The sequence below is a fragment of the Propithecus coquereli genome, unplaced genomic scaffold, assembly GCF_000956105.1.
Source record: "Propithecus coquereli isolate 6110/MARCELLA unplaced genomic scaffold, Pcoq_1.0 Scaffold137, whole genome shotgun sequence".
Classification (NCBI taxonomy): Eukaryota; Metazoa; Chordata; class Mammalia; order Primates; family Indriidae; genus Propithecus; species Propithecus coquereli.
This window is the reverse complement of record NW_012137969.1, coordinates 4012988-4035937: the sequence shown is the minus strand read 5'-3', so window position 1 is coordinate 4035937 and position 22950 is coordinate 4012988. Positions and strand designations below refer to the sequence as shown.

General features: G+C 51.1%; 1 protein-coding gene across 1 annotated transcript in view; it reads right to left on the bottom strand.

The window, feature by feature from the left end:
• The window catches only part of MMD2 (monocyte to macrophage differentiation-associated 2), a 46735-nt gene extending 23795 nt beyond the window's left edge, over positions 1-22940 (bottom strand). Inside the window, exon 1 of the mRNA XM_012638947.1 lies at positions 22743-22940. Within this exon, the coding sequence (XP_012494401.1) occupies positions 22743-22789 (47 nt within the window). The 5' untranslated portion in view covers positions 22790-22940. The remainder of the gene's footprint in view (positions 1-22742) is intronic.
• Positions 22941-22950: the final 10 nt, after the last annotated feature.

Below are 22950 nucleotides of genomic sequence, written 5' to 3'. Positions count from 1 at the left end.
TTGTAGAGATGGGGTCTCACTATGTTGCCCTGTTGAAACCGAGAGCTTGCAGTCAGAGAGGCAGCCCACGGCTGTGGGAAATTTCTCTTAAAAGAGCCGATGTTTCTAACAAGCCGTCACTGGTTAGACCAAAGGATGGAAACGGGCTTGTCTTCCTCCACTCTGGGGAACAGAATCCCCGTTTTGTAGCCAGCTCTTGCTGTTTAGAGGACCACGAAGCTGTGGCCTCGTGGAGGACTCCGAAACCAAGCCAGGATCTAGAGCCAGAGGCTGGCAGGAGATGAGGACAGAATGTTGAAGTCCCACCCCAGCTGGAGGGCACAAGCTTGGGAGCTAGGCACAGCCAGGTGGAAAATTCCTGCATGGGTGCCCAGCTGCTGTGCGATCTGGGGAAAATTATTTAACCTCTCTGGGCTGCAGCTTCCTGGTAGGTAAAAAGGGATGGCATCGCCTGGCCTTCAAGTATCAGGAACAATATGCTTCAAGAGCCCACACAGCATCAGACACAGCAGGTTCTCAAAGAAATTCTCCTTTCACCTCTCTCCAGAGAGTTCTCCCAAACAGCCCAGGCACCATGTTCTTACTGGTGCTAGACCCATCAGGTACTTCACTTACAGGGTCTCATGTAAAGCCCACAACATGCTTGCAAAGCAGACAGTACGGCATATTATTCCAATCTGAAGACGAGGCTACGAGAGGTTAGGCCGTTGTTTCCCGGTCTTGTCCGCACATTGAGTCACCTGGGAAATGGATGACTGCACAAAATGTGGTTCGCAACAGAATATTACTCAGCCACAAGAAGGAATAAAGTTCTGACGCATGCTACAACTTGGATGAACCTCAAAAACACTAGACTAGGCGGGGCGCGGTGGCTCATACCTATAATCCCAGCATTCTGGAAGGCCGAGGCAGAAGGATCACTTGAGCTCAGGAGTTCAAGACCAGCCTGAGCTGGTCTTTAGTGAACCCCCATCTCTACTAAAAATAGAAAAAATTAGCTGGGCATGGTGACGCGTGCCTGTAGTCCCAGCTACTCGGGAGGCTGAGGCAGGAGGATCGCTTGAGCCCAGGAGTTTGAGGCTGCCGTGAGCTAGGCTCACCCCACAGCACTCTACTCAGGGCAACAGAGTAAGACTCAGTCTCAAAAAAAAAAAAAAAAAAAAAAAATCACATTGTGTAAAAACGTCAGTCTCGGAAGGTTACCCACTGTATGACCCCGTTTTTATAATATTCTCAAAATGACAGAATTATAGAAGCAGAAGAGATTTGTGGTTGCCAGGGCTTAGGGAAGGGGGTGGGGGGATGTGAGAGTTAGCACAAAAAATCTTTGTGGTGATGAAACAGTTCTGTATCTCGACTGTGGTGATAGTTCACAAATCTAAACATGCGATAAAAATGCACAGACCCAAACACCACACGCACAGGCACACACACACACACACACACGCACGCACATACACACATCAGTGCACGTAGAATTCGTAAAATCCAAATAAACTCTGTGGACCGCACCGATGTCAATTTTTTTAAAATTTATTTTTTAAGTTGACAAATAAAAATTGTATGTATTGATGGTGTACACCACGATACGTAGACTGCGTATGCTGCGCGTTGTGGAGTGGTTCCCACATCAGTTTCTTGCTTCCGACGCTGCACTCTAGTTACGTAAGATGTTCCCACTGGGGGAAACTGAGGAGAGGCACTCAGGATCTCTCTACTATTTTTGCAAGATCTTATGTATTTATAATTATTTAAAAATAAAAAATTTTAAGTGCAGCTAAACACAATGCAAGGATGATAAGAACCAAATAGAAAAATCAACTAATAAGATTATCTGTGCAGTAAATATATGTAAGTCCCTAGAAACAGACCTGAAAGAAAAAGGAGAGATGGGTGAGTTTCAGGGTGCTGGTCTCAGAGGACTTTGCCTCTCCCTCCTTATTTTTTAATTTTTAAGATTGGATCGGAGGTGAGAAAACCTGTCATTTGACCTGTGTTAGAATTTTTATGACGTCATATTCAAGTTTTGCTTGTGTAACTATGTTTTCGAACTGTGTAATGACACGGGAAACGGTTGCCATATAATATTAAGTGAAAAAAGAAAGAATACATCATTCATTGCAATTACAATATGGTCAACACATGCCTGTGAGTGAAAGAAGACAACACAAATGCACAAAAATAAAATGCATAGGTGCTAGGATTCAAAATGACATTTTCTTCTTAAAATTCTAAGGGCACCGTGGGAGGACGAAGGTCACAGTATTGCATCAAATGCTGAAGCAATACGTGTGCCGTGGTTATGCAGGAGAATGTACACTGCTGTGTTCACAGATGAAGTGTCAAGATGTCTGCAACTTGTCCTCGAATGGTCCAAACAGAAGAGGGAGCAATGAATTAGGGCAAGGTTTGTTGCAACGTGTTAGTATCTTGTGAATCCACATGGCTGGCATTTAAATGTTCACTGAATTTTTCTTGCGACTTTTCTATATTTGTGTGAAGTCCTAGGCTGCCCTGGCACAGATACATCACTCCCTAGCAGGTTGGAGGAACTGGCTGGAGAAAACGTTGCAATCACCTGGGGAGAACTTAAAAATCCTGGTGCCCAGGCCACAGCCCAGACAATGAAAACAGAATTGCTGGTGGGGCATGGGGGGTGGAGGGTGGTAACAGGACCTGGTATTTTTTAAAACTTCCCAGGGGATTCCAGTGTGCAGCCAAGGTTGAGAACCAGGGGGCCAGAGGGAGAGCCCAGCAGAGAGGGGATGGTGGCGCCACGTGCCACAACAGCAGGAGATCCACAAGACGCCAAGACCCCAACAGGAACACCTGGCTCAGCTGAGGCAGCAAACAGGCTCCAGCTCACCTGCCAACCCCGATGGGTTGACGCAGCTGCCTGGAGTGCTGGGTTGCAAAGGATTCGGCATGAATCCAGGCGTGGTGGGAAATGAACGATGATGAATTAGCAATGTCTGCGGCGGGCACAGGGCAGGCAAGAGGCCGCCATCTCTGGCTTAAGAGTTCCCCAAATGGTTTCATGCTCCTCAGCTCAGACCCTCACAACGACACTGTCAGCTGAGCAGGGCAGAGACCACAATGCTCACTTTATACAGGGATTCAGAGAAGTTATCTTTGGGCTCCTGGCTTATACTTTCCACCGCATTCATGTCCCCTTTTAGCCCTGTCTGTGGTTCTGATGGGAAAGGTTGCCATCAGTCTTTTACACTATAGTATAATGTATCTGGGTATCCACTCCAGGATGGAAGACTGGCTGTGGATCTGGAGGCAAAGGAAGGGAAGGGACAGAGCCCTTTCCCAGCTCCTGGAATCGCAGCCTGCATAGTCAGTGGGTCAGAGCACCGGGGACACAAATGGCCCATGATCCATGATCCCTGGTCTCTCTGAAACTTGTCAGTCCCTCTCACCTTGGAAAGTCTACACCAAGACTCCTAGGTCTTGGCAAGCCCTGGTAAAGCCCTGGAGGACCCAGAGCACAAGTGCCTATGCCAAGGCCATGAGCAAAAGTCCCAGGCAGCTAGCAGATTGTGTTTCTCACCAGGAAGAACTGCTTCCTTTTTTTTCCTACCTCTGACTCAGATCCTGCAATTTCTCCTCACCTCAGAAAAGCTCTCCCCACAGTCCACAGTCATCATGCCTCTCGGCCTTCCACACATTGTTTCTTCTGCTTGAAAGTCCCTTTCCCTCTTCTCTGGCTGGAGAACTCCTATTCAGCCTTCAGAGCCCAGGTCAAATGGCCCCTCCTCTGAAAAGCCTTCCTTGACTCCCATCTTCACACCCTGTCCAGGATGGGTCATGAACTGCTTTCTCCCACCTCTGGGCCACTGCACAAGCTGATGCTTACCTGGAATTCCCATCCCTAAACTTTTCTCTTCCCAGAGAACTCCTAAGCAGAAAAACCCCCACAACTGCCTGTGTGACCCTTATCACAGCACATATGATACAGCCTTGCATCTGTGTGTTTCTGGGTGTGCCTAGGCCCCTAAATTGCAAACTTGGGGACTGGTCTTGATTCATCTTTTGCTTCCTGGTATCAATCCAGAGCCCAGTGAGCAACAGGTAATGTCTAGCAAATACATGAGTGATCAATCATCTCAGAGCATTTATTAAGTCCTTACAGACTCAAGATAACACATTAGAAACAGTCTCAGCTTGGAACCTACAGAATTTTTGAAATAGACAGACTCCTGAAACATGGTGACTTGCCCACAGTCATACAATCTTTAAGGGGTGTCTTAGTGCATTTTCTGCTGTTAAAACCGAATACGTGAGACTGGGTAATTTATAAAGAAAAGAATTTTATTTCCTACAGTTCTGGAGGCTGGGAAGTCCAAGGTCGAGCAGCTGCCTCTGGTGAGGGCTTTCATGCTGGTGGAGACTCTCTGCAGAGTCCCAAGATGGCATGGGGCATCACAGGGCAAGGGGGCCAAGCATGCTGGCTCATGTCTCTCCTCCCCTTCTTATAAAGCCACCACTGTCCCACCATCATGACCTCATCTAATCCTAATTACCTCCCAAAGGTCCCACTCCCAAATACCGTAGTGGGACTTCCCACTCTCTTAATACTGCTACAGTGGGGATTAAGATTCAGCAAGAGTGTCAGAGGGGACAAATATTCAAACCACAGCAAGGGGCAAGGCCAGGTTGCTGACTTGGAAAAGCGGAAGGTATGAAAGGAAACAAACCAGAGGAAAGGAGGGGGAGAAGGGGATGAGAAGAGTTATTTTCTTTGCATTTCTGCGTCACTTGACCAGCTACAATGTTCATTTATCACTTTAGTGACCTTTAAAAATCTAATCAAACAAAAAACATTTTAAATATTAAAGTCTAGTTTTGAAATCAGTATCTGAGACTAGACGGCCTCACACCTGCTGCGTCAGAGTTGCAGAGGGGAGGTGCTGGCTAAAAAGCATCCTGGAAACTTCCTGAATGCCCATCCACGGTAGAATGGAAGTAAATCATGGAACACACACACAACGGAACAGCAGGCAGCCGTGAGAACTACGGCAGCACGCAGAAGTACGGGTGCACGGCAGACAAATGCTGAACGGCAGTGCACACACTCAGATTCTGCTTCTATAAAGTTCAAGAACAGGGAGCACCAGTCTGAGAGTGGCTACCCCTGGCAGTGGGGGGAGGTGACCGAAGAGGATGTGCAGGGCTCCCAGGGCCTGGCATGTGTCGAGTCCTGACCTGGCTGCGGGGTCTGCACACGGTCCAGAGGCCCTCCCCTCCTGCCCCTCCTCCAAGCCCGGCTCTGCAGCTCCTCGGTCTCCTCTGGCCTGACCCAGCTGGGGTCTGTGGCCCCCAGAGAGAAGCAGGTCCCCTTTCCTGGTGTGCCACCCCTCCAGGGCTGGGCTGGTGCCTGTCGTCCCTTGGACAGAGGACTAGAGAGATTTGCCCAGGCTCCCAGACAAAGGGGGTCTGTCTGTCTGTCTGTCCCAAGCTGGCCCCGGCCTGCTAAGCCTCCCTCCCCACTCCAGCTTGGCCCTGGGCTGCTCCTTTGTGTCCATTCATGAATTCAAGGCCCTTTCTGAAAGGCCTGTGGCATCTTGGCTCGGTCTTCGGGAAACAGTTCTTGGGCTGGTGCCACCTGGGAACGGTCATGAGATCAAAATCCCGAGAGACAGAGAGAGCTGGGAACAGGAAGGGGAAACTGAGCGAGGGTGGAAGGGGCCAGGCCAGGGGCATGGGCCTTGGCCAGGCCAGGAGCAGGTGCACTGTGCAAGCACCTCTTCTGGGACATCGAGGGTCCCCGTCTCTGCAGCGAGGACCCTCCCCCTGCCTCCCTGCCTCCGGAAGCCCCTGGGAGACTATGGGTGAGAAGGAGCCATGGGAGCTGCCGGCGTTGTGAGCGCGTTAGGACGAGGGCTCACCCCCAGCTGCCTAATGGGCCAGCCCCGGTGAACAGGCCCGCCCCGGACACTGGCCCTGATCAACAAGCCCTCCTTCCACCTGGCCTGGGGTTCTCACCCACCAATCAGCTCCCAGCTATTCCTATGACATCAGCAGCAGCCAATCAAAGTCCCAGACTGGCAGGTGGTGGGAGCAGTATTACTTAGGAGTTGGTAAGTCTTCAGGCAAAGCAGGCAAAGGATGCTAGAAATGCCCAGTGCCGCACAGTCTGTGGTGCTGGCGGAAGGGCATTTCTAACTCCCATTGCACTTTCTGTTCTGACTCCGTGACAGCCAGTGACCCCTTACACACCGGGGCCCCCACCTCACAGAAGAGGAGACTGAGGCCCAACTGCTGGACCCTGAACCCGCAGCGCCCCCACCAGGAAGCAGGGGGTGTGGGCGGCTCCACGTGGTGGCGGGAGAAAGGCCGTGGACTTGGAGCCCAGCCCTGGCTGTGTGGCCAGGGAACGGCATGCAACCTCTCTGAGCCTGAGGTCCTTCTGGAAAATTCCTGCTCTAGACACTTCACAGGCTGCCCGTGAAAACAAGAGCCCAAGAAGGGGGCGGCTTGAGGACAAAGCGCTGTTGTTGCTCATATTTAGCGAAGCTCCCCAAACTTGAGGCATGTTACTCTCCTCCCACACTCTTTAAGGAGCAAATTATCACATCCCCACTTTGAGGTGCGGTAAGTGACAGAGCCATGGCTCCACTGGGAGGCTGAGGACCCCATGAGGAGGCACTTCTGCAGCAGAAACCACTGGCTTTGGGGGCTGCCTGGCTGCCATGGGCATCAGGGGTCCCGGCTTCTGTGCTGTTCACCGGGAGGGGTCAGGAGAGGAAGCGCCACACGTCATCCATGAGGGGCGGCCTCTGAGTCTGGGCAGTCCCTGTAGCTGGGGCAGGTGCCTGTGCAGTCCATGCAGGCCCCGCTCATTGTCCACCCCAAAGCCCCAGGATGCTGTCACCATTGTCCCCTTGCAGCCCGTGCAGGGGAGGGGTGGCCGGAACTCCCAGCTGGCAACTCCCATCTGCATGGGCAGAGCCGATGGCAGCAGGGCAGAGAGAGCCAAGAACCAGCACACTTTGGACAGACCCGAAGGGCAGGACACTGGCCAAGGTCATTGTGAGCCACCAGCAGAGCACGGTCACCAGCTCCCCGTCCCTCACGCCAGCTCTCCCTTCTTCCCTCAGTGGCCATCAGGGCTCACAGGTCCATCCAGCACCCACTGAGAGCCACTGTGTGCCACACAGGCGAGCTCATCACCTCCTTCCTCAGTGGTCCCATCCCAGGAACAGTCAGGACATGTCTCTGGAAGACTATCGCCACTACAGCCTAAAGGATGAGAAAAAGTGAGCTAACAAGCTCCTCCAAGGGCCACATCACAGACAGAATCTTCACGTGCCCCCACACACCAGGATGACACAGTGCTCCCATCTTACAGACAAGAACACTGAGGTTCACAAAGGAGAGGGGAGTCCCAGGCCACCCTGGCAGGTAGCGAACACAGTGCTTTACTGCTCTGGGTAGTTACGGAGATTAAATGGGGTGTCTGGCTGTTTAGGGGGTGCTATAGAACCAGTGCAAGCTCTGGCCCCAGACAGCCCAGGCTCCAAGTCCAGCCAGCCACCCCCGTGGGACTCTGTGCTCTGTCCCCCCTGTGGAGTCCTGTCCAGGAAAAGGAAAACCCAGACATGATGCCAGAGGACAGCAGTTCTCAACGTGGGGTCCCCAGAGCAGCAGCATCACCTGAGAACTTGCTAGAAATGCAAATTCTGCCCCCCACTTAGAACTTCTGACCCAGAACTCCTGGGGGTGGCCCCACCTGTGCAATCTTGTAACAAGCCCCCCAGGGTTTGATGCCCACCCAAGTGGGCGAGGCACTGCCCCCCGGGCTGCACACTCCACACCTGGGGCTTGTTCTGGCTACAGGAGCAGCTTGGGGACTTGGCCCTGCAGCTGGAAGTGCCCAGAGTTAATGCTCCAAGGACTCAGCCTCCACCAGTGACTTACAGGAAGCTGCCAAACGTCCCAGCTTCTTCACCCTCCCTGTTGGAATAACACCACCTCCCAGGAAGCCCCCGCAGAATGAAGATCCCGCTTCCACGGGGGCAACTTGCTTCTAGGTAAACGCTTTGCTGCCTGCCTGCCCTTCTCTGTCCTCCCTTCCCCACCCGCTGCTGGCGTATCACCACCTCCAGACATACTACTTGCTCCCAAATCCTAGTCTTGCGTGTGCTACTGGGGAAACCCAAACTGAGATTCTCTGCAGGTATGCGCTGACCTCCGAAGGCACCAGCCGCAGTGCTCTGAGCGAGCGCTACTGCTTTGGAATTACTCTAGTCCCATCTGTGGACGCTGCTGAGCCCAGGCAGGCTTGTCTGTACAGCACTTCACAGTTTGCAAGCTCCTTCGCACCCCCTCCACGGGGCAGGAGCTTGCTGAAGAGGGGCCACGTCTGCTCCATTCGCCGATGTTCTCCCTGGTACAGGCTGAAATGAAACTGAAGTAGCGTATGGCTTCTCTCTGAAACCCATGGAAGCTTGCAGGGCAGGAGTCATTAAGCCCACTTTTCAGATGAGGAAAAGGAAGCCCAGAAAGGTGGCCAACAGGATAGATCCAGACCCTGACTCGGGGGTGTTGGAGTGCCGGGGCTCCCTGGGGGCCGCTGTTCCTGGGCTCTGTCACCAAAATGCCTGGCCTGGCCCACAGCACAACCACCCTCCACCGCCACCGCCAGCGCTGCCCAGGGCACCTGGGGTCTGTTCTCCTCCCACTGCCTCTACAAGGGACAGGCCACCGCCCCGTCTGCCCTCTCTCTCCTAAACCCAGCAAGCTGTGGGCAAGCAGGCTCCAATCTCCTTGTCACACCTAGGTCTCTGCAGGTGTCCCCCCCCCAGATATCAGGACAGGATTACCCAGAAGCATCTTCTGTGAGCTCACGGAACAATGACCATCCTCCTCCTCACGGTGACAGCGGCCAACTCCATTCTAAGAGGACTCCAAAGTGGAATCCATTGGGAGAAACTTGCTGAAGAAAATTAGCAAATCCCACCCCAGCCCCAGGGAAACTGCAGTCCTGGGAGCAAAAGCAGCTCTGACCTCAGAGACGAGGGGGGCCAGGGAACAGCAGTACGACCAGCTGGCCACTGCCTCCGCTGGAACCGCGCAGCAGTCCCAGGCAGGCTGATCCCATTGGCTATGCGACCCTCGTGGCACCTGTACTATTCCCTGTGAAGGGACCAGCAGAAAGTGGCAAAGGCCTTGGGATGGCCCATTCCCTCCAAACCCCAAAACAGTCCAGCTCTGCCAGTGGCCACAGGTCCAATGCACCACCCCGGGGAGGATGGAGCTGCGAAAACTCTAAAGCAGGGGGCTCTGGGATTTGCCCAACCTGGTTCCCAGTCCACCCCCTTCCCCTGCGACCAGGATTCAGACATCCATTCCTAAGCCATGCAGCTGCCTGCTCAGAGAAAGAGTCCCCCAGAGACCTGCACCTCTCTGGGGCAAAACGCACAAACACACACGCACGCGCGCGCGCACACACACACACACACACACACACACACAGACCACACAATCCCAGGGGCTTCACAGAGCCGAAACACCATCTGCACATCCTAAGAATATCCATGCTCCAAACACAGACTGATCGATTTGTTTCCCTCTGAGGACTTTCTCTGAAAGAAGTGAAATCTCTCGGTTTTATCTTGGTAACAATGAAGCTCCGACCACTCTGAAATACTGAGTACCGAGATGCGGATGGGGAAGGGTGCAGACTCTTCACTACGGATCTTGAAAAATTACAAAAATGCAACCTCTGCTGAAACGATCGATTCAGACAATGCTAAGACCACGGGACATTGAAAGGGAGCCCGCGGTTACCTTAGAGCCCCGCCCATTGATCTAGCACGGCCTGAAGCAGGTCTACCAGATGTCTGTGCTCCCCGTGCCATGCAGGTGAAATACATGACACTGCCTTTCCTGCCAAGAGTTTCAATTCCGAATCTAATGAAGCCTCTGTAGGATAGCTGCACTATCTCATATGGGAGCCCCTAGCCACAAGTGGCTAATTAAATGTAAATTCATTAAAATTTAATTTAATTTAAAATTCAGTTCCTGCGTCACACCAGCCACATTTTGAACGCACAGTGACACTAGGAATTATTGCTAACGTTGTCAGGTGTGACAGTGGTAACGAATTTATGTGAAATTCTCCCAGAGACCTACACCTTGGTTATTGTCCTTACCTACAAGAGATGTGTACTGAAGTGATGTCATCTCTGATTCGTCTTCAAATACTTCAGCAGAGAAAAAGCAAAGAGATGAAGCAAATATGGCAAACATTAGTAATTGTTAACTTTAGGCTCTGGGTGTCCAGACCTCATTATACTACTCCCTCTGCTTTTATGAATGAAAGTTTTCATTGTAAGCGTAGTGGAATGTTTATGTAATCTCAAAATACTCTGCCCACCCCAATGCCATTAATTACCAAAATAAATGGTAACTTTATAAAGGAGAAACCTGGTGGACACCAACTTAATCAAGTGACGGGGTTAACACCCTCCTCGGGGACAGACCCATGGGGTGAACCTTCCGTTACGACGCACCGAGAAGGACCCACCATCACTTCCCACAAAAATGTGGAGCCTAAATCTAATCCCCCGGATTGAGGGGTTGTCTACAAACAACTGGCCTGGATGCTTCAGAAGTGTGAATGGCCTGAGAGACTGAAGACGCTGGGGGTAAATTCTGGACCTGAGCAGGCTGAAGGGCTGAGACAAATGTGAGCCTGGCTCAGAGTCTGTATCACACTAAACTGCCTGGAAGGAACAATTAGGACAGTTATTGGGGCCACTGGTAAAACCCGAATATGAACTCTCCATTAGTGTCATGGAGGGAGTGTCTGTGTCCCCCTCGAATCCATATGTTGAAATCCTCACCCCTCAATGTGGTGGGGCCTCTGGCAGGTGATGATGAGGCCATGAGGGTGGGGCCCTCGAGAAGGGGATTAGTGCCCTTATAGGAAGAGGCCAGAGAGCTCTCTCGCCCTCTTTCCACCCTGCGAGGGTACAAGGAGAAGTCAGTGGCCATTTGCCACCTGGAAAAGGATCCAGCCATGCTGACACCCTGACCTTGTACTTCTAGTTTCCAGAACTGTGAGAAATAAATGTCTGCTGTTTATAAGCCACCCAGTCTAGGGCATTTTGTAACAGCAGCCTGAACGGGCTAAGATGATTCGATGACAACATTGCACCAGTGCTAAATTTCCTTTTTGTTTTCCTGTTTCCTCTCACATTGAATAAATGATCTGCCTATGTTACCACTGTCAGCTACATTTTTGTAGAATAATTTTTTAACTGTGATAAAATACACACAACATAAAATTTACTATTTGAATCGCACTGAAGTGTACAATTCAGTGTCCTTAAGTACATCCACAGTGTCGTGCCACCAGAACTTTTCCATCTTGCAAAACTGAAACTCTGTCCCCATGAAACACTAACTCCCCAACCCCCTCGCCCAGCCCCCGGCCACCACCATGCTGCTCTCTGTCTGGATTTGACTACTCCAGGGGCCTCTTAGCAGTGGAATCATTTTGCGTTTGGCTTATTTCACTAGCATAATGTCCTCAAGGTTCATCCAGACAGCAGCATGTGTCAGTATTTCCTTCCCTTATAAGGCTAAACTTCCTTACTTTGATCTCATTTCATAAGGAGTGCCGGGGTCCTAAGGAAACAGGCGCTGAAGTGTCTGGGAATGAGGGGCACAGTGTCCATAGGGAACTCGCCCACAGCCAGGAAATGAAGGGCAGCCCTGTCCCCACGCGGGATCTGCACCTCTGGCCCCTCCTCGGGGCTCAGCCCTGTCTGCCCATCAGCCCCTGGAGGCGCAGGGAGCCCCGCCCTTGTTTACTGTTGCGGAGTCCCTGAAGTAGCTTCTCTCCCTCTAGTTTCTCCCTCTGGAGCCCATATCGTGCCACTCTCAGCTTAAAAGCCTTTAATGGTGCCACAGAGCCCAGAGAACAGCTGCTGGGTGTATCCAGGGCCCTTCGAGACCAGGCCCAGCATCTTCCCCACCGCCTGGTCTGCGCTGCAGTCTCACCAGACCCTCCCCTGGACACCTGCACTCCACCCACCACGCCCTCCCTCCTCAGGAATGTTCTTTCCTCCCCCACCCCACCAGCTGTCCCCCCTCTTCCTGTGCATCCTGAAGGACACACCCCATAGTGCAACAACCTCTGTGGCTTCTGCTGTCCTGTAGTGGACACCCATGGCTTTTACCGACTCAGCATCCATTGCCCCTCATTCATGTAACAGAATAAGAATTCTCTGCTTTCATTTTTGGCAACCCCTGTCCTCCTCCCATTCAGGGGAAGCTACACCCCAGGCCACACTGGACTCCCAACCTCCATGCTCAGAGACAGGGGATGCGTTGCAGACTCCACACGGTCTGTCCCCCACCCCGGTGATAAGTTGAAGGACAGGCGTCCAATCCAGGCCAGGACAAAGAGACTTGATTTCAGGGAAAAAGAAACTCTCATTCCCCAAGGGCTGTGGGCAGTCCAGAGAATGGAGCCCTGGGGGAAGCAGGGCCTGGAAAAGGGGAGAGACTCTCTGGGTCCTCCTGAGGCTCCTGGATCCAGCTGTACCTGAACCTGATGCTTCTACTGGTCTTTTTAGTTCTGGACACTAACAGTTTTTTTTCTTTTTTCCCTTTTCTCCTCCTCTTTTTTCTCTCTCTCTCCCCCTTTCCCTCCCCTTCCTTCCTTTTCTTTTGTTCTGTCTCTCTTTCTTTTTGCTTTAAGCCAGTTCAAACAGAGGCTTCTGTTACTTATAACTAAGAGTCCTAAATTAACCCTCAAGCCCCTCCTCGCCAGGGCAGAGACAAACCGTACGCACGTTCGCAGCACATTTATCAATATCTCGATTACAGCATTTGTCCACAAGGTATTATTAGGGGAGGGGACAAGTTCTGCATCTGATTCATTTTTGTGCCCCCAGCCCCTGGCTCTCAATGAACCAACTAACCAACTGTGGCGGAGGATAAGACTGGGACGCCCAGCACATGCCAGACCCCGCTGGCCCCTCAGGGGACACAGGAGAGTTCAAACAGCCCCCAGCCCGCTCCTGCTCCATGAGGCCAGTGGTCCCGCTCGGGAGAGGCGAGCAGAGATGCAGGACCTGCATCCATTTCCTGGGAATGCCCGAGGACTCGAGTTGACATGACAGAAAGGCCTGGGACTTGGGACAAACGTGGAAGGGCGGCTGCACCTGGGTGACTCTGAAGGTGTGTTTCTGCACTGCTGCCGGCCTGAGGCTTCCAGACAAATCTCACTTCCTGTTTCTCGCTGCACGTGCGCCAGCTCAGCTGTCAGTCAAGGCGGAAAGCAACAAGCTGAGACCTGCTGGTGCTGAAAGGACAGCTCCCCGGGGCACAGGCACAGAGGTGACGGCCCAAATATGATACGGCATGAGCCCATCACTGAATTGGCACCTACTGTATGCCACTCTGCATGCATTTCCTCGCATCCTCCTCCAAAGAATCCTATGAGGAAGGCATCTTCATTCATACCTGTCATGCCCACCCCGACACTCACACCCTCGCCCGGCCACGTCGCCACCCGGAGTGCTATCGTATAGCTACTGTCTGTTTCCTACACCCAATGTGAGCTGCAGGAGGGCCAGGAATCGTCCTGGTCGGCCCTCTATCCCCGGCACCTAGAACAGTGCCCGACACATCACAGGCACTCGCAATTACTGACTCGATGAATGAATGGAATGAAGACTTGTATTTAGTGCGCCCAAGTGTCCAGGCTAAGGGCGGTGAATGCTCTCTGGTTGTCCTCACTGGGAGACCTGGCAGAGACCCCACCTCTCTCCCTGGTCCCTCCTGTCCCACCCTGCAGTGATTATGAAAACCAGAGTCACAGAACCCGGGGCGGCCTGACTCCTCCACATCCCCCCTGTCCTCTGGTGCTCCAGCCGTCTGGGTGGTGAGATCTGCCCACAGGACAGAGCCGTGGGAAGTAACCCAGATCACCCCAGCCCTGACGCCCTCGGGGTCCTTGGTGGTCCCCAACTACTGCTTCAGCCGGACATTTTGGGAGGAGGGGGAATGTCTCCAGGGAGCTGGAGAACAGACGCCACCTCTGGCCTGGTGCTCGCGGCCTCCTAGCTCGGCTTCCCTTTAGGCAGACCCTGAGTGCAGGTGACTGGCATCGAGGTGAGTCTCTCTCTGGGTGTGATCCTACAGGCAACGGGCCCAGTATGACTCTGTCAATTCTGTGATCAGTCAGGCCCCCTTCTAGGCCAGAAGGACACATCCCACAGGCATCGGGTCCAGCCCACACAGCAGTGGAGGATCCAAGATCCAAGGAAGCCAAGAAATCAGCTCCAGGCTCCCAGCCGGTGAGCCGCTCACTCGCCCTGCTGGAGCACTCGCCCTGCTGGAGCACCCATCCGTGCCAGGCCCTGGGCCACGCGCCCCCTGCGCTCAGCATTTAGTCCCTCAGTAACTATATGGTAGGTGTATCTTACCAATCCATTTTACAGATGAAGAAACTGAGGCTCGGACCCTCAGTCAACCCCATGAGGTTAGTGCTACTATCGTTTCCCATTTTTCAGGACAGGAAACTGAAGCACAGAGAGGCCATGTGTCATCATGGCCGAGATCACACAGTCAGTAAGTGGGGGCCCCAATGCAAACGCAGGTGGCTGGATGCCAGAAGCCACACAGTTGTGCCACTCTACCCCCACGTCTTCACACTCTCCCCGAGTGCCACCCATTCCCAGGGAACATGGGGAAGACACACATGCTCCCTGCGCCACCCCCATGGGTACAATGAGGACAGAATGAATTGAATTAAACTGTAGGACACCAAGCCGGTGTCCACAAAGGACTGAAGAATTGCAATGTGTGGAAACTCCACCCATTCAGTGTCAGGGCATTGTGAGCAGAGAAATGGTTTTCCTTTCACACCAGTGCTACGGATCCAGGCAGTGCATTGCGTACCAGGGTTTACAGGGCTCTCTTATCACAGACAGCCAATTTGCAAAAGAATCCTCGAGCACCTTGGTCCCTGGGGTCCTTGCTCATCACTGGCACAAGTCTGACCCATAATCCTAAACATCCACTTTGTCACTGACACCAGGCAGGCCCCAGGGAGGTACCTCTCCTCACCTCTTGTCCTGGGTCCTTGAAACAAAAGATAATTCTATACCCATACAATAGGATAATATTCGGCTTTGCAAAGTCAGGAAATTCTGACACATGAAATAAGCCAGCCACAAAAGGACAAAGATTGTATGTTTCCATGCAGTTGAGGTATCTAGAATCCTCAAATCCAGAGAGTCAGAAAGCAGAATGGTGGTTGCCGGCGGCTGGGGGAGGGGAAATGGGGAGTGAGCATTTAATGGGATTTCAGTCTGAGCAGATGAAAAAGTCCTGGCGGTGGATGGTGGCGATGGTTACAAGACAATGCGCGTGCGCTTCATGCCACCCAACCGTGCACTTAGAAATGGTTAGGACGGTACGTTTTACGACATGTGCATTTTACCACAATAACAACAACAACAAGATAGTTGTGCCCAAACGCTGTGGAGGTTTGTGAGATGCACCACAGGTGACACTGGAGACGGGGAGGATTCGAGCAGCAGAAGCTCTCAGGTAAGAGAAGAGACAAACTCATCCACCTGTCCTGTTCTTCCTCTCAGGTAGCCCGAACGCCACAGGTTCCTGCTCAAGAAAGTGTCATTTCCCGACTGCTGGTTTCAGACCCACTCACACATGGCCTTGGTTATTTCCAACAGGTACACGTGGCAGCCAGGAACGCTGCAATAGTCATACATCCCTGTCACTCCTGTGCTTGTACGTGCGTCGGGCCAGACTTCACTTGCATAAAACATGGTTCCCGTTCCTTACACCGGCACCCAGATGGGCAGTGAACCCTCAGCGGTCAGTGGTTCCATTTTCGTAAGATTCAGTCCCATTTTCAAAAAAATCAAATAAAATAGCTCAGCTTTATTTTACTTTGGACTTTAATTTTATGCTTATTAATCTTAAGTTATATGCCTTTTAAGTTCAACAGAGTATTTTGGATACTTTAGAATAAAAGGAATTTAAATTTTTCCATTTCTTAACATATACTTTAAATTTATGGGGATTCTTTTTATAACTTTGCATTTTTTTTTTTTTTTTTTGAGACAGAGTCTCATTCTGTCACCCAGGCTAGAGTGCAGTGGCGTCATCATAGCTCACTGAAACTTCAAACTCCTGGGTTCATGAGATCCTCCTGCCTCAGCCTCCCAAGTAGCTGGGACTACACGCACGCACCACCACACCCGGCTAATGTTTTCTATTTTTTGTAGAGATGGGATCTCACTCTTGCTCAGGCTGGTCTTGAACTCCTGGCCTCAAGCAATCCTCACATCTAGGCCTCTGAGAGTGCTAGGATTACACGCGTGAGCCATCACACCTAGCCTACTTTGTACATTTTAATCTTTTAGACCACTGCTCTCCAAGAGAAATTTCTGCAGTGATGGAAATGTTCTTTATCTATGCTGTCCAATATGGTAACCACTGGCCACATGTGGTTACTGAGTACTTCAAATGTGGCCAGACAGCTGAGAAGCTGGCTTGGTGATTCTATTTAATTTTCATGAATTTAGATTTAAATTTAAATAACCACAGGTGCCTGCCTAGTGCTACTGTATTGAACAGCGCAGCTTTAGATTATTACTATTAATAGAACCCAAACTTAAGTAAAAATCATGACTATAAATAACACAGTCAGTGATTTTGCTGCAATGAAGTCAAGAAAAAATAAATTGTATGAAATATATAGTAATTAATAAATTATGCAAGTCTTTCTTCTATTACTCATCCAAGCATCGCTGGCCCAGCAACAAATGCTAAGACGTCTATTAATAACAGAATCAGTCATCTTTGATACTGGTCAGTCTTCAATCATGTAGCAGCCACTGTTTAGAGAGTGTTCAATTTTGTCACTATAGAAATATATTTGTCACAGGGCACACAGCACCTCTCTCATTGAAAAGCTCGTCAGCTTGATTTTCAACTTGAGATAATCAGACACGTGGTATGTGGGTTTCCACTACACACTCGCTCCCACCCCGCAAATGTCTGGGGAGGACCAGTCAGTGACGGATGGAGAAGTCTGACTCACAGATGGCGTGTCCTGAGAGCTCTGCCAGCCCCTGCAAGGGCGTGGGCAGCGCGGACAACTCTGAATTTCAATCCCTGCGTCCCGTGGGGAGTAAACCATCGCGTGAGATCCCACGTTGGAGCACTTGCTCTGAAACTGTCGGTTATTATGATTATAATTCTCCCCACGGCTGGCCCGGGCCTTATTAACACGGAAGGCAGAAAAGGAAAGAAGACATTGAGACCACACTGAGTGTCAATCCCTCCATGTGCTGAGACCTGGGCGAACCAAACAGGGATAAGAAGCGCACCTCTTCCCAGGACTGCGGGAACCGTTAGAGGAGCCGATGCTGGGAAGTGCTCGGCCCGAGGCCTGGCATGAGGTCAGATCTCATCTCCTCCACCCCAGGCAGCCCTGTGAGGGACCGGCCCACAGTCACTGCGAGGGACCAGCCCACAGTCGCCCAGCAAGACAGAAGCGGTGAAACACACTTCTGCAGCCCCCTTCCCCACACACTCGCAGAAACCTGCCGAAGTTGGAGAGACCCTTGCCAAGATTAAAGAACTGCTCAGACAGCCCCACAGGTCTTGAGAAACTTGCTTTCTATAAGCTGCCTCAAATCTTCTCTGCAAAGAGACAGACTGTAAATCACAATAACTATGACATCAATAACCGCCACCTTCAAGCACCCAAGTGTGTACCAGGTGCTATGATAGATGCTTCACATATATTATCTTAATCATCTTAAGAACAAAAAATGTTCTTACAGAACCCAAGACCTCGCAGAATATTGGAGACCTAGCTGGAGTATGACTGGTTCTAAGTGGCTTCGAAGGGACATTTAGGTAGTCAGATGGGGAACCAAATCTATAGAAGGCCAGCCAGGGCCACCATGGGCCTTACCCCAACCTCAGCGAGGGCAGAATTAAAGCACGAGCTTCAAGCTCCTCCCAAAGGTCCTCTCTGTGGGACAAGCTGGAAGCTGACCTTTATCTGTGTGGCCTCAGGAAAAACTCCAAGCCCTAGACAAGAATTTCATCCACTGTGGGGGCCATTCTCAGTGGGGGCCACCTGACTTGGTCATTGCCAACCGGCCAGTGTGTGGACATTATAAGGAACTTGTGAACCACAGGACTTGGTCAATGCCCAGAACTGACAGCAGGTTGCAAATGTTTCTGCACAGCAAATTCTCCTGCACACTGGTGCTCTGCTACAGAGATGTCCCCAGCAGTGTTATTTACAGAAGTAGAATCCAGGAAGCAACCTAAGTGCCCAAAAGTGGGAAATAAATAAAGCAGGCTACGATGAGGAGCTGGACTGTGAAGCACATATTCAGCTGAGGTTGCAAATAATTATTGAAGATAAGGGAAAGAGGATTGCAGCAGGTCGAATTTTTTAAAATTAGGATACGATGCTGTGCATGGAGTATCGGCTATTTTTTAAAAATGCATAGAGAAACGACTGGGATAAAACACACCAAACTGTCAACAGTGATGGGATGGTGGGGTAACTGCTGCTCTCATTCTTATACCGACTTTGCATTATTTAAATCATTTTCTCCAGGGAGGATGTGTTGCAGTTATAACCATAAAGGTGCTTTATGTCCAGTGTCACACAGCCAGTATCCATTCAACCGATTTTGACTGGTACCGACTCGGATGCCGAGTGCCGTTACGGGCGTGGATGGGGACAGAGGGACAGCAACGGACAGACAGCTGGATACACTTGTCCCCCCTGCAGTTGCACGTGGCCACGCGAGTAGGTCTCGCCCATGGGAAGTGAGCAATGTGCGATGTTGCAGGGCACAAAAATTCCTGCTTGTTTTTCCTCCCAAGTCAAGAACTAGAACATTGCCAGGACGCAGAAGCACCCTGGGTGCCCTCCCCAATTTCAACCCCTTCCCTCCCTCCCTTAGAGGTAACCCTGACCGGCTTTTTACATACTTTCCTATGCATTTCTCAACAATATAGTGGCTTTGCCTGTTCCTGAGTGTTGTATGTTTGGATTCACATTCTCTTTTGTGTTTTGCGATCACTCAACGTGTCTGGGAAATGTACGCATGTTGTTGCCTGGAGCTGGAGTTCGCTTTCATTGCTGGGTACTACTCCATTGTATGAATACACAGCACATTCATTCTACCCATGACGGACGTCTGGGACGTCCTGGGTCTTGCTTACCGGGAACAAAGCTGCCGAGAAGATTCCTGCCCAACTCCCCGGGTGCACGTGGGCATGACCCCAGAAAAGAATGGCCATGTCTTAGGATGAGCACATGTCTAACTCTACAAGATAATTCCTGTTTTCCAAAGTAGTGACAATAGTATTAGACTTCTTACATGCTAAACATTAAAATATTATCTCATTTCACATTCCCTTGATCACCACTGAGAGTGAGCCGCTGTCACCTGCTTATTGCCCATCTGTGTTCTCTCTTCCAAGAAGTGCCCATGTGTGTCTTTCACATTTTCTATTGGGTTACTTGTCTTTTTCTTATTGCAGTTCTCTATATATTTTGGATATTCATTATTTTTTGGTTAAATGCATTGCAGTATGTCCTTCAAGTTTGTGGCTTGTCTTCTACTTTCTTCCTGGCATTTTTCGATGAATAGAAACTCTTAATTTTTAATGTAGTCTAGTTTATCAATCTTTTCTTTTATGGTTTGTGTTTTATGTGCCTTCAGAAATCTTTACTTACCCTGAAGTCCAAAAGTTATTCTTTTATATATTCTAAAAGTTTTCAAGTTTTTATTTATTTCAATGTTAAACCTTTAATCCATCTAGAAATGTTCTTTCTATATGGCATGAGGTAGGGGTCTAGTTTTATTGCTGCCATCTGGATAACCAGTTGTCTCAGTCCCATTTATTCAATAGACTATCCTTGTCTAGTTTGATCAGCAATGCCACCTTTGTCAAAAATAAAATGCCTTTATATGCATGGGTCTGTTTCAGGTCTGTTTTGTTCCCTTGGGCAATTTGCCTAGCCCTACACCAACACTGCACTGTCTTAATGCTTATAGCTTTATGATAAGTATGTTTCTTGATATGGAAAAAACAGTCTGAGTGGCCAGATGGTTACTTACATCAAGGACTCTAGGTTAGAATCTAAGGATCAACTGGTCTAGCCATTCACTGGGAAACAAAGGCTCAGAGAGGGAGGGCATCTTTTGCAGTATCACACAGCACTTAACTAAGAAAAGCTATCTCTCACTGTGGAGGATATTCAATATGGTAGACACTGGCCACATGTGACTATTGAGCACTTGGAACGTGACTAGTCCAAATTTTGATGGGCTATAAGTATAAAATACCCACCAGATGTTGAACACTTGTGGTGAAAAAAAGAATGTAAAATATCTCATGAATAATTTGTTCATATTGATTACATGTTAAAGTTATAATGCTCTGGATATAAAGAATTAACTAAAATACAGTCTTTTTTTTTTTTTTTTTTTGAGACAGGATCTCACTCTATTGCACAGGGTCAAGTATAGTGGCATCATCACAAGTCACTGCAACCTCAAACTCCTGAATTCAAGCAATCCTCCTGCCTCAGCCTCCTGAGAAGCCGGAACTATGGGCATACGCCACCACACCCAGCTAATTTTTCTGTGTTTTATAGAGACGGGGTCTCACTATGTTGCTCAGGCTGGTCTCGAACTCCTGACCTCACGTGATCCTCCCAAAGTGCTAGGATTACAGGCACGAGCCACCACACCCCACCTTAAAATATAGTTTAAAAATTAATTTCACCATGACCTATTTAGTTTGACCTTCTTGTAACAAGATGGAATATCAGGCACACATTAAATTCAATGGCTACTAGAAAATTTAAAATGACATCTGTGGCTTGTCCATCTCTAATGGACAGCACTGGGTTATATCGTTAAATTCATTCAATCAAGAAGCTTTTATGAATGATCTAATTTGTGGACTGCACTGTAGTAAGGGCTGCACGACAAGGAAGGGAACAGAAAATAATTCTAATTGACGCAATCCATTTCCCCACTGGACCCATCACCCACAGAAGCTGCACTGGCCCAGGCTTGAAAGGCTGGCCTCCGCCCGGAGAGTTCCATTCCCATTACAGACGGGGCAACTTGGGTGTCCAAATCCAGAGATCATTTATACCAATTCTTCTGTCTTTACAGATCAACCAGCTGAGGTCAAGAGAGGTTGAGACACCTACCCAAGATCACACGGCAGGTGAAGGACAGGCAAGGGCCTACTGCAGAGGCTTCAGAGCTCCTTCCTTTCGTGTCTGCACCTGCAGCCTTGAACCCAGGGCTGCTTCTTTCCCAGTTAACACTCCACCAACTTGTATCTCAGAACAGCACTCAAAACCCTTGAGAGCGAGCCTTTGAAAGTCCAAGTGCCCACTCCGGAGAAGCCCCTGGCAGATGTGTGCAGCCAGCCCTGCCCACGATCCGGCAGAGGGAAAATCTGCAGGAACTCACTCACAAGTCCCTGCCATGCATCACCTTTCTGGGTGGGATTCCCCAGCCTTACAAAGGACACACTCACTATGCCCCCCAGGGTGGGATGGGGGCACAGAGTGAGATTGAGAAGCAAGGGCTCAGTCCTGCCCCCAGCCTTCCCTCCTCTGGGTGCCATCCGAGCCCTGTGCCTCTTGGTCAAGCTGTGCTCAGCTTGCCCAGAACTTGCAGAGACTTCGTGAGCACAACCGACTCTCAACAACCTCCTGGAGATAATGCACCACACTGATGTATGAAAAATGATGCCACCTGTCTCAAATTCACCACCGCCTGGGAGCCTCGGCACTCACCTGGCTCCTGCCCTGTGAAGGCAGGAGGCCTGAGGTGGGGAGTGGGGAAAGGTGACCGGGAGGGCAGGCTGGATGACCCCTCCAAAGAGAGCCTGGGGGCTGCCCCCACCAGAACAGCCTGTCCTGTCCTCCCCGGAAACCACTGGGGACCCAGGGCAACTTCAGGAGAGGGTTTTCATGCGCGTGTTCAAGCAAGCACACCTCTCGACAAAATTTTAGTGAAATTTAATCATTGTTAACCCCCGCCCCATCCCGCAGCCCCTCAATCAGAAATCCAAGCAACAGGAGCTTAACTTCTGCTCAGCAGTCCCGTGGTAGGATGTGCCACACCGCTTTACAAAAGGAACCGAGGCTCAGAGGGCCTCACGCTGTGAAAACACCAGGATGTGCAGGTAGCCTCAGTTTCCCCACCTGAAAAGGGCACTTGCCCACTCTTCCGACTTGCTAACAGGGTGGGCAGAGACGGTGCAAACGCCCCGTACCGTTAACAACAGCGCCCGGCAGATTTTGAGCGGTTCTGGGCTCCGGGCACCGTGCAAAGTGCTTTCCAAGGACCGGCTCACTTAATCCTCACGGGGACCCTAGGGATGGGGACTCTCATTACGCCTGTCTTGTAAACGTGGAAACTGAGGTCCAGAAAGGCGAAGCGACTCGCCCAAGGGCGCCCCGCTACAAGGGGAGGCGCTGAGATCCGCGCTGCTGGCGAGCCCGGGCGCGAACACGACTCAGTTGCGGGGACTAGGCTGCCCCGGCGCCCGCTTCCTCGGGCCGCGCTGGGGGGTCCACCTGTCACCCCGCGGTCGGGCGGCAGCGGGGCCGGGGCCCCCCAGCCCTGCCCCGCGCAGGCAGTGGCCGCCCCCGCCCGCCGCCCCCCGCTTACCTCGCGTATTTCGTCTTCTGGAAATCCAGCAGCCGGGGCGCGAACATCGCGGCGCTTCCATCAGCACCCAGCTCGGGGCTCGGACCCGGGAACTTGGGCAGCCGCGGGCGGGCGGCGCGGGCGGCCGAGCAGCAGGTTGGAGGGCGCGGGCGGGGGCGCGGCGGGGCCGGAGCCCGAGCGGGAGCCACAGCCGCGGGCGCCCGGGCGC